Source organism: Carcharhinus amblyrhynchos, chromosome 19, assembly GCF_965287045.1.
Source record: "Carcharhinus amblyrhynchos chromosome 19, sCarAmb.v2.hapA, whole genome shotgun sequence".
Classification (NCBI taxonomy): domain Eukaryota; kingdom Metazoa; phylum Chordata; class Chondrichthyes; order Carcharhiniformes; family Carcharhinidae; genus Carcharhinus; species Carcharhinus amblyrhynchos.
The window spans coordinates 42,414,023-42,426,363 of record NC_137342.1 but is presented as its reverse complement, the minus strand read 5'-3'; the positions used below and the strand labels follow the sequence as shown (position 1 = coordinate 42,426,363).

At 41.9% G+C, this 12,341-nt stretch overlaps 1 protein-coding gene across 4 annotated transcripts in view; it reads right to left on the bottom strand.

Moving 5' to 3' along the window:
• LOC145355655 (uncharacterized) overlaps nucleotides 1–12,341 on the bottom strand; it is a 114,314-nt gene that overhangs the window by 42,845 nt on the left and 59,128 nt on the right. For all 4 annotated transcript variants that reach the window (XM_080207901.1, XM_080207905.1, XM_080207904.1 and 1 more), the window contains exon 5: nucleotides 8,926–9,123. In XM_080207901.1, coding sequence (XP_080064027.1) covers nucleotides 8,926–9,123 — 198 coding nt within the window. The remainder of the gene's footprint in view (nucleotides 1–8,925; nucleotides 9,124–12,341) is intronic.

Sequence of the window (12,341 nt, the reverse complement as noted above, 5' to 3'; positions counted from 1 at the left end):
GTAAATCCAAGTATTTTTTAAAATGAGTTGAGTGTTTCAGCCTCCCCTGTCACTCAATCACCAACTTAGGCAGCGAATTCTAGAATTCTGGGTGAAAAACTCATGTTCCCTCTAAACCTTCTACCAATCATCCTAAATCAATGCCCATTCCTGATAACTGACCCCTCAGCTAGGGGGAAACAAATCTTTCCTGTCTACTCTGTGCAGGCCTCTCATAATTTTGTACACCTCAATTAGGTCATCCCTTAGCCTTCTCTGCTCCATGGAAAACAACCCTAGCCTATCCAATATCTCCTCATCGCTGCAATCTTCAGTCCTTGGCAATATTCTCATAAATCTCCCCTCCCCTCTCGCCAAAGCAATGATGTCCTTCCTATAATGTGGTGACCAGAACTATACACAAAACTCCAGCTTTGACCTCCGTGTTCCATCATCACATCCCTGCTTTTGTGTTCAATAAACCTCTTCCAATAAAGGAAAGTATTCCATGTGCTTTCTTGACCATGTTGTCCACCTGTCTTGCCATCTTCAAGGACCTATGAACATGAAATCTAAGGTCTCTCCCTTCCTCAATCCCTCTCAATATCTTCTAATTTATTGCCTTGTTTGTTCTCCCCAAAGGTATTACCTCACACTTTCCCAGATTTACTTCCATTTGCCACTTCCCTGTCCACTCAACCAAACCATTGATGTCATTAAAGAGTTGACAGCTAGTCTCCTCATTATAAACTACACAGCCAATTTTTGTGCCATCTGCAAATTTCCCAATCATGCCACCCACATTTAAGTCTTGGGGTAGCACAGTGACACAATGGTTAGCACTGCTTGCCTCACAGTGCGAGGGATCTGGGTTCATTGTCTGTGCGGAGTCTGCACATTCTCCCGGTGTCTGCTTGAATTTCCTCTGCGCTGTCCGGTTTCCTCCCACAGTCCAAAGATGGGTTAGGCGGATTGGCCACGATAAATTGTCCCTTAGTGTCAGGGGGAACAGCTAGGGTAAATGCATGGGGGTTACAGGAATAGAGCCTGGGTGCAATTGCGGTCAGTGTAAACTCGATGGGCTGAATGGCCTCCTTCTGCACTGTAGGGGTTCTATGATTCTATGATAAATCATTAATGCATACAACAAACACAAGGACCCCAAAGTTGAGCCCAGTGGAACGCCATTGGAAACCATTTTCCATTTCCAAGAACACCCTTTGCTTCCTGTTACCAAGTCAATTTTTGATCCGACCTGCCACCTTCCCCTATATTCCATGAGATCTCACTTTTCTGATCAATTTTTTTCATTCTTCTGTTTGTAAGCCAGGAGAAAAGGCTTAAAACACTGGAAAGCACAGGTACAACTGAGGACTCTGTCAACTCAGCATGAGGTTGGATCTTGAATATAATCACATTGTGTACACAGCAAACAAGCCTCCACCATTTTCTCTTCATTAAACTCTAACTGATTAAATAACATATGAATACAACACTGAGGAAAGATATTAGCACAGACAATGTGGAATCTGTATGGGTTGAGTTAAGAAACAGCAAGGGGCAAAATAATATTGGTGGGGTGGTTTCAGACCACCAAACTGTAGCGGTAATGTTGGGAAAAGCATTAGATAGGAAATCAGAGATGCAAGTGTTAAAGGAACATCTGTCATTATGGGTGACTTTAATCTGCATATAGATTGGGAGAATCAAATTAGGCACAGTACAACAGGGGAGGAATTTCTGGAGCGTATAGGGATGGTTTTCCGGACCAATACATTGAGGAACATTGAAGAGAGCAGGTCATCTTGGACTGTGTGTTGTGCAATGAGAAAGGATTAGTTGGCAATCTTATTGTGAAAAAACCCTTCGGAATAAGTGACCATAATATGATAGAATTCTTTGTCAAGGTGGATAACGGTGTAGTTGATTCTGAGACCAGGGTCCTGAATCTCAATAAAGGTTAGTATGATGGTACGAGGCATGAATTGGCCGTGATGGACTGGGAAACATTACTGAAAGGGAGAACAGTGGACTGGCAATGGCAGGCATTTAAAGAATGAATAGATGAACTCCAGAAGTTATTCCTCTTTGGCTCAAGAGTGGTAAGGGAATTATGTCGAAACCAAAGGAAATTAGAGATAGTTTAAGATTCAAAGAAGAAGCAAACACATTGGCAAGAAAAAAAACAATAGATCTGAGGATTGGGAGTAGTTTAAAAGTCATCAAAAGAAGACCAAGGGATTGAGTAAGAGGGGAAAAATAGAGTATGAAAGTAAGTTAGTGGGGACTATAAAAACTGACTGTAGAAGTTTCCAGAGATATGTAAAGAGAAAATGATTAACAAAAACGAATGTGGGCCCCTTACAGTCAAAAACAGGAGAATTCATAGCGGAATAAAGAAATGGCTGAAGAACTAAATTTGTACTTTGCTGCAGTCTTCGCAAAGAAAGATGTGAATAATGTACCAGAAGTTCTGAAAGAAACAAATTGTAGTGAGAACCTGAAGGAAATCAGCATTAGTAGAGAAATAATTTTGGAGAAATTGATGGGATTGAAGGTGGCTAAATCTGGGATAATCTTCATCCCAGAGTACTTAAGTATATGGCCCTGGAAATAGTAGATCCATTGGTGGTTATTTTCCAAAATTCTTTGGACTCTGGAATTGTTCCTACAGATTGGAGGATAGCTAATCTAAGCCCGCAATTCAAAAGGGAGATAGAGAGAAAACAGGGAATTATGGACCAGTGAGCCTAACGCCAGTATTAGTGAAGTTGCTAGAGTCTATTATCAAGAATTTCATAGCTCAGCATTTGAAAAACAATTGTATAGTCAGACAAGGTCAACATGGATTTACAAAGGGGAAATGATACTTGACGAATCTATTGGAATTCAATTAGGAGAGTTGACAAAGGAGAACTGGAGGATATTTTTAAAATTTATTTATTAGCATCACAAGTAAGCTTATATTGACACTGCAATGAAGTTGCTGAGAAAATCCCCTAGTCGCCACACTCCAGCGCCTGTTCAGGTACACTGAGGGACAATTTAGCACGGTCAATGCACCTAACAAGCACATTTTTTGGATTGTGGGACGAAACCGGAGCACCTGGAAGAAACTCATGCAGACACAGGGAGAACGTGCAAGGTCTGCACAGACAGTGACCCAAGCCAGGAATTGAACCCATGTCCCTGGTGCTGTGAGGCAGCAGTGGGACGAAACCGGAGCACCTGGAAGAAACCCATGCAGACACAGGGAGAATGTGCAAGGTCTGCACAGTGACCCAAGCCAGGAATTGAACCCAGGTCCCTGGTGCTGTGAGGCAGCAGTGCTAACCACTGTGCCACCATGCTGCCCTACAGGAATAGGGAAGTGGTTTTCTTAGACTTTCAGAATGCTTTCGACAAGGTCTCACATAATAGACTACGATGTAAAGTTAAAGCGCATGGGATTGCAGGTAACGTTTTGAGATGGATAGGCAGCTGGTTAGCAGATAGGAAGCAAAGAGTTGGCGTAAATGAGTCTTTTTCTGATTGGCAGTCAGTGACTGGTAGCATTCCGCAGGGATCTGTGCTAGGATCCCAAATGTTTACATTGTATATTAATGATTTGGAAGAGGGAATTAAATGTACTATCTTCAGAGTTGCAGATGATACAAAGTGAAGTGGGAGAGTGAGCTGTGAGGAGGATGCAGAGATGCTTCAATGTGATTTGGGAAGGGGCAGTGAATGGGCATATGCATAGCAGATGTAGTATAATGTGAGGGTAGCTACTTTGGTGACTATACTAGGAAGGCAGATTATTATTTGAATGGGTGTAAATTGAGAGAGGTGAATACTCAGTGAGACCTTGGATGTCTCCGTACATTAGTCACTGAAAGTAAGTGCAGGTAAGCAGGAAGTAAAGAAGGCAAATTGTATGTTGGCCTTTGTACTGAGAGGATTTGAGTGTAGGAATAGGGATATTTTACTACAATTGTACAGGGTGTTGGTGAGACCACATCTGGAGTATTCTTTGTAGTTTTGATGTCCTTATCTGAGGAAGGCTGTCCTTGCTATAGAGTGAGCATGGCGAAGGCTTACCATGTGGATTCGTGGGATGGCAGGTGTCTTATGAGGAGAAACTAACTGGGTTAGAATTGTATTCACTGGAGTTTAGAAGAGAGGGGATCTCATAGAAACTTATAAAATTCTAACAGGATTAGGCAGGGTAGATTCAGAAAGAATCTTCCTGATGGTGGGGGAGTCCAGAACATGGGGTCATAGTTTGAGCATAAAGGGTAAACCCTTTAGAACTGAGATGAGGAGAAATTTCTTCACCCAGAGGGTGGTGAAAGTGTGGAATTCACTGCCACAGAATGAAGTTGAGGCCAAAACATTGTGTTATTTCAAGAAGAAATTAGATACAGCTGTTGGGGCTAAAGGGATATGGGGGAGGGAAGGGGGGAATCAGAATATTGAATTTGGTGTTAAGCCATGATCATAATGAATGGTGGAGCAGGTGTGAAGGGCTGAATGGCTCACTCCTGCTTCTAGTTTCTATGAACTTAGCATTTCATTACTTTTCCAATTCCTTTATCCAGCTTCCCCTTAAATACATCTTATTCCAATTTTGTAAGTGCATCACATGTTCCACCAGCTTGACAATCCCCTTTTTCACAGTCACAAGTTTAAAAAAGACATGAACCCTTTGAGCTAAAATAATGATAGGTGCTTCCACAATCCTACATTTTCATCATCTGTGATATTAAATTTCAGATTTTGGAACTCACTAAACCTTTTTACCCTCTGTATTCTGAAGTTCTTAGAGATTGAATTACGGTGACTTGTCAGGTCCTGTTACACGAAATCTTAGCCCGTGTTATTACTCTCTTAAAAGCACCAGACATGAAATCAAAATAATAATTTTGTTTTTAAAAGTTAATCATTACTTAGAAACTAAAATGGATGAGGTAATTTGTCATGGGGAATTGAGATTCATTATTTAATCAGCAATTGGACTAATGTTAAGATAACAGTTTATAATAAAATAACATTGCAGTGTAGTGATCATTTGACTGATTGCATTTTAAAGGCACTTTATATGAGTAACATGATACAGGTCTTGTGGTAAGCACGATAACCAATTAATTTAGGATCTGTGATTCCAAAAGGTCTCTACAACTGAGGCTTTCCTTATCTCTTGTCTGGATCTGTTTGACTAAATGAAAGAGTAGAAAATGATCAGTCAACAACTCCAGAATCATTGTATCATGCGACCTTGGTCATTTTTGTTTTGAAAGGTCTACATTCCCAGGGAGCACTGATTTCATGAGAAATATTTTTAAGTTGTAAGGAAATGGTCAGAAAGTTTATTCTCGCAAGGGAAGTGGTTGGCTTGATAGAATATTTTAAAATATAAATATGAATAGGATTGATAAAATTGAACAAGGTAAGCTCATGTCAGTCTACTTCTGTTACCCAAATATCCAATATTCTTAAATGGTAACTGCCAACTCTTTGTTATTTGAGGAACACATAGCAGAAGGGTCATGTCTATCAGAATGTCACATCTAAATTATCTGTCATTGTGTCTCTATTTGATCTGTGTTGGTTTGTCATGTGTTTGCAAATAAACTAGAAGAAAATGTGCAAAAAATATTTTCCCCTGAAGGCAGTCCCTTTATACTCATTCAAATCATAGAATCCCTACAGTACAGAATGAGGCCGTTCGGCCCATCGAGTCTGTACCGACTACAATCCCACCCAGGCCTTTTTCCTGTAACCCCGCACATTTACCCTGCTAATCCCCCTGACACTAAGGGGCAACTTACCAGGGCCAATCAACCTAACTCACATATCTTTGGACTGTGGGAGGAAACCGGGGCACGCAAAGGAAACCCACGCAGACATGGGGAGAACATGCAAAATTCACACAGACAGTGACTGAGGCTGGAATTGAACCTGGGTTACTAGCACTGTGAGGCAGCAGTGCTAACCACCACACCACCCTAAAGGCTCTTGGATATGCTGCCACTGACACTGATAACAACATTGTATTCAATTACAATGAGTCATCTTTAACTTTGCAACGAGAAAACTTAAATGTGGACTAAATTGACATTCAGTGACCTTTGCTTGAAAAGACATCTGACATAGTTGTTATAAAGGAGTAAATGGGGTGGCACAGTTGCACAGTGGTTTGCACTGCAGCCGCACAGTGCCAGAGACCTGGGCTCAGGTCACTGTCTGTACGGAGTCTGCAAATTCTCCCTGTGTCAGTGTGGGTTTCCTCCGAGTGCTCTGGTTTCCTCCCCCAGTCCAAAAGACGTGCTGGTTAGGTGCATTGGCCTTGCTAAATTCTTCCTCAGTATACCCAAACAGATGTTGGAGTGTGGTGACTGGGGGTTCATCACAGCATCTTCATTGCAGGGTTAATGTAAGCCTTACTTGTGACACTAATAAGTAAACTAAAATTTTAACTTGGTTTAAGTTCAGGGGCATGGACCTCACTAAAATCGAGGGCACAGATAACAGTAAAGGGAAGCTGTTCAGGGAGAAGTCTGCCAAAAGCCTCCTTCAACTTCACGTCTCAACAACTTATCCTTTTTGTACTGCTTTGGGCCTGCACAAAGTCAAAATAAATGAGATTGCAATGTAGAGTGATTGCGAACAGGAGAATGGGCTGCAGAGTGTATTGAGTGAAGGCCTTAGAGATTATGAAAAGGAATTTCAGACATTAGTGAAATTACAATTAGATACTCCTTGGAACGTTAGCACAGCAACTTAGGTGTGGAAAAAGTGTATGGCTGTAAATTGTTTGGCTTAAGAACAACTCAGACAGTTTCTGGCTAGGGTTAGGGGATAAAAGTTATGGGGTATTTTGTTCCATCAATTGTGTCTCATTTTCCCATTCTATCCTTCCTCACCAAAGGTGCTGACTCTTGCTGGAATAATACTATGGCCACTTGGAAGTCTCCAGTTCTCCAAGTGGTCAATTAATCAAGACACAACAGAATCTCTGATCTATATAACTCTTTCACTGATACTTCCTTTACAAACTAGATGATTGTGGCTGCCTCTCACATGTTTTATTGTTACAATTCAATTTCAATTCATTGTTTGAGCACCAGGACTGAGGGCGCTCCGTGGAGTAGAAATAGGTGCAACATGGGGCCAACTTTGAGGAGCAATGCTTCATTGCTCAAGGATGCTTGGTGGCACAATGGTTAGCACTGCTGCCTCATAGTGCTAGGGACCTGGGTTCGATTCCTGGCTTGGGTCACTATCTGTGTGGAGTTTGCACATTCTCCCTGTGTCTGCATGGGTTTCCTCTAGGTGCTCTGGTTTCCTCTTGCAGTCCAAAGATATGCAAGTTAGGTTGACTGGTCATAGTAAATTAATCCTAGTATCAGGGAGATCAGCAGGGTAAATATGTGGGGTTACGGGGATATGGCCTAGGTGGGATTGTGGTCAGTGCAGACCTTTTGGGCCAAATGGCTTCCTGCTGCACTGTAGGGATTTGATGATTCTTCCTCCCTGGCAATACCGTAAGAGCATTACTAGCTAGGCCCACATTTATTGCTCACCCTTATTGGCCTCCAGAAGGTGGTGGTGAGCCACCTTCTTGGACTGCTGCAGTCCACGTGGTGTAGGTACACCCACAGTGCTGTTAGAGAGGTAGTCTCAGGATTTTGACCCAGTGACGGTGAAGGAACGGTGATATATTTTGAAGTCAGGATGGTGAGTGGCATGGAGGGAAACTCACAGATGGTGGTGTTACCATGCATCTGTTGACCTTAGCCTTCTAGGTGCTGGAGGTCACGTTGAAAGAGCTTTGATGAGTTGCTACAGTACATCTTGCATACAATACGCACAATGCATCAGTGGGGGAGGGAGCAAATGTTAAAGGTGGTGAGTAGAGGGCAAATTTTGGGCCAGGCTCAGGCCTCCTGGTTGGCATTCAAGCTTTATACATGGCATCTATTTCAGACCACGGAATGGGTCCAGTGTAATTCAAGCCCATCGTACATTTACTAAATGTTATCTTAAACGTTAAACATGATCGGACAAGTCAATGCCATGAATCTTAGGGTGATCCTGTCAGAAATATACTTGGCTTATTAAAAAGTGACTCTACCAACTAAAACAACAGTGTTGTTCTGCCAACTAACACTTTAAATTCCCCCTACAGCAGTTTCACAATCTCTCTTTTGAAAAGTTAAAGTATACAGTCCATAACTGTAATTTCCAGTAAAGAAGTCGCATCCTTGCAAACACTTCACAGAAAATGCCAGTAATAGATTTTGACTTCAATTTTCTCGAGCAAAATGTGCAGATTATTTTATTGCGCTTGACAGGATTACTGTGCCCGAGTGGAAGATTCCAGATATGGTGGGATTGTGGTGGGACCAGAGCCGATGGGCCAAATGGCCTCCTCCTGCACTGTAGGATTCTAATGATATGTTATTGATAGGCATCTATTCAATCAAGAATTCCTTAAACGTGGTGTCCATTGTTCGAAAGTTGGGTTATCTTTTAAAAAAAATTGGAGATCAATTTATTTGGGAGGTTAAAGTTGAGATGTTGAACGAATGTGAGGTTTCTGATTTTTTTTATTCTAGTTTATCATTTCCAAGATGAGTATATGGTCATATTTTTAAGCCCCATAACCTGGACAGATTCAATGTAATACTGTGCTCAAATCTGTCTCCAAACTGACATAGTAGGAATGTGGAGCTCGCTACCACGGGGAGTGATTGAAGAAAATGGTACAGATGCATTTAAGGGGAAGTTACGTAAGTACGTGAGGGGAGAAGTGAATTGATGGTTACAACTGTAGAATTAAATGAGGGAAGATGGAAGGAGGCTCGAGTGGAGCATAAGCACCAGCATGGGCTGGATGGGCCAAATGGCCTGTTTTGTGGCTGCTGATTCCTTATACCATCCCATGCAATAAATGGAACTTACTTATGCACATGAGGTTTGGCTTTGACCACATGACTTGTTGAGAGTTGTTCTCACATCGGATGAGGTTTGACGTCCCGGCCTTTCTTTTATAACCACTTTGGCACTTTAAACGGAGCCTCTGACCAACCTCAAAATACGTGTCCGTTATTTCGCTCATGTCTACATTTTCAACTTTAAAGTCTGGTTTGCTGCAGTTTCCTACAGGAAGAAAAGGGGAAAAGCAGTGTTATTCAAATGAAAAAACCTTCTCCATTCCATTAAATCTCAGGATTGCAATGTAAATCAATTCTTTTAGCACATCCATCAGACTTAGAATCATAGAATCCTACAGTGCAGAAAGAGGCTATTTGGCCCATTGAGCCTGCACCGACCACAATCCCACCCATGCCCTATCCCCATTATACCAGGCATTTATCCTAGCCAGTCTCCCTAACACTAAGGGACAATTTTGCATGGCCAATCCACCTAACCCACACACCTTTGGACTGCGGGAGGAAACAGGAGGAAACCCACACAGACACAGGGAGAATGTGCCAAGTCCACACAGACAGTGACCCGATGCCAAGACCTGAACCCTGCTCCCTGGTGCTATGAGGTGCCAGTGCTAACCACTGTCACCATGCCACCCTTTCCTTTTGCCATTTCGTGGCACAAACAGCATGGGTTCAATTCCCATACCGACTGAGGTTATTCACAAAGGCCCTGCCTTCTCAACCTTGCCCCTCGCCTGAAGTGTGGTGATCCTCAGGTCAAATCACCACCAGACCAAACTGCAGAACAGCCTATGGTCATCTGGGACAACGGCGACTTTAACATTACTTGTAATTTTAAGGAGAATTTGGAGATGATCACATTGTCCTTGATCTTGGGTTGTCGACATTCTGACCCAATTACTCGTACTCCTTTTACCCAGGCTTTGGAAAATCAGGACCTGCAGTTTCTTAGCTCTCCGTCTCCTCGATATTATAAACTGGAGAAATTTTTGCAAGGCTTAAAACCCACCTACATATTGAAAAGTACATGTTCTGAGGTCCACACATTGATCCTTGTGGAACACCATTAGTGTCTTCCTTCCAATTCGAGTCCTTAGCCATTAAGCCTAGTCTCTGCCTTTTACTCCTTAACAATCTCTGAACCAGGTCAGTAGTTTATTTTCAAATCTTATTCTTTACCTTCCACAAGTCCTACAAAAATGCATCCATTTCTCCCCTTGATGTCCAATGGGATTAAAATTGCTGAATCCCATGGAAATAAAATCAAGTAAATCAGATTCAAAATGTGTCTGGGCAGAGGGATCTGGGTGTCTGTGTTCATGAATCACAGAAAGTCAGTATGCAGGTGCAGCGTGTAACAAAAAAAGGCAAATGGGGTACTGGCATTTATTACAAAAGGACTGGAGTATAAAAATAGATGTGTGTTGTCGCAATTGTACAGGGTGTTGGTGAGGTTACATCTGGGGCATTGTGTCCAGTTTTGGTCTCCTTATTTGAGGAAGGATGTGGTGGCGTTGGAGGCAGTTCAGAGGAGGTTCACCAGATTGATTTCAGGGATGAAGGGATTGACGTATGAGGGATTGAACAGTTGGGCTTATGCTCGCATAAGAAGAATGAGGGGGATCTGATTGAAGTATATAAAACTTTAAAAAGGGATTGATAAAGTAAACATAGACCAAGTGTTTCCGCTTATGGGGTAACCTAGAACAAGAGGTCACAGGTATGGTTGCGAGACGGTAGATTTAAAATCGAGGTGAGGAGGAGGGTGGAGATTTTGTGGAACTCGCTGCCCCATAGTGTGATGGAGTCTGAATCGTTGAATGGTTTTAAGAGGGAGATGGACATATTTCTAATAAGAAAAGGGAAAGAGGGCTATGGGAAACAGGTGGAAAAGTGGATTTGAGACCAGAGAGAGATCAACCATGAGCAGATTGAATGGCGGAGCAGGCCCGAAGGGCTGAATTTGCCAACTTCTGCTCCTAATCCCAATGTTCCTAAACAAAACAAATAAATAAGAACTTAATAAGAAAATAAATCTTTGTACTTTTAATTGCCAGTTTCAGCTAGGCCAGTTTGAAACTTTCTGATATGTACTTCGGTGTTTTTGACATCATACAGTTACTCCTACAAATCTAAGATGTACATCACATTTATCAAAATGGATGTTTTTGTTGTGGAATAGATAGATGAATAGGTCGATAGATGAATAGATCGATAGACTTTAACTGCAAGTATGATTCACTTGAGGAGACCTGCATCTCTTGTATTTCCAGATTCAGGTCATATTAACAAGCCAGGTGTGTTTCCTTATCCAGGCCTGCTTCTGGAGGTCACTTAATACCATAAGCCCTCCCTGAAGTAATTTAAAAAAATCCTTCCTCAGAATTTCTAAGCCAATGTGCAGAGCAGACAGGGCAAGACATAAATCCAGCCACTTGCTTGTTCAAAAACCAATTAAATTCAAATTGAATTGGGGAGGCAATGGCCCAGTGCTATTATCACAAGTCTATTAATCCAGAATCTCAGCTAATGTTCTGGGGACCCGGGTTTGAATCCCGCCACGGCACATAGTGGAATTTGGATTCAATAAAAAAAAATCTGGAATTAAGAATTTACCGATGACCATTGTCGATTGTCGGAAAAACCCATCAATGTCTTTTAGGGAAGGAAATTTTTCATTCTTACCTGGTCTGGCTTACATGTGACATAAGAGCCACAGCAACGTGGTTGACTCTCCTGTCATTGCTTCAGCTGCCCATGCTATAAGTTCCATCCCTCTCCTTTGTCCTTCAATATTCTCCTTAAAACCTAATTCTGTGGCCATGCCTTTGACCCTCTGCTCTGATATCTTTTTATCTGGCTTGCTGTCAGATTTTGCTTCATAATACCAAGCACTTTGGCATGTTTTATTACATTGAAGGGGCTCTAATTGTTCGTTGAAGGATAGATGTATGTTTGGACTTCCCTTTTCTTCAAATAAAGTGTGGAATTTTTTGCATTGACATGAACGGGCAGAAGTGGTCTTCGTTTAATAAACTGAAAGATATTTCCTTCAATCCCCAATTCAATTTGAATTTAATTGTTTTTTGGAGCGAAGACAACTGGGGATGGGCAATAAATGCTGGCCAGCCAGTAATGCCCATGTCCCATGAACAAATAACACAAAATCCAATTCATTGCCCCCACAAAAGAGAGATACTCGATCCAAGCTGACAAGAACAGGCATTAAACCTGATCTCACATTTGATCCTACGCATGACTTTAGCCAAAAGGTTGTGACTCAGCTGCTAGCACTCCCACCTTTAAGGCAGAAGGTTGTGGGTTCAAATTCCACCTCATTAATCCAACCCCTTGCTTGCTCCAAAAACCAATTAAATTCAAATTGAATTGGGGATTGAGGGAACTATTGTCTTTCAGTTCTTT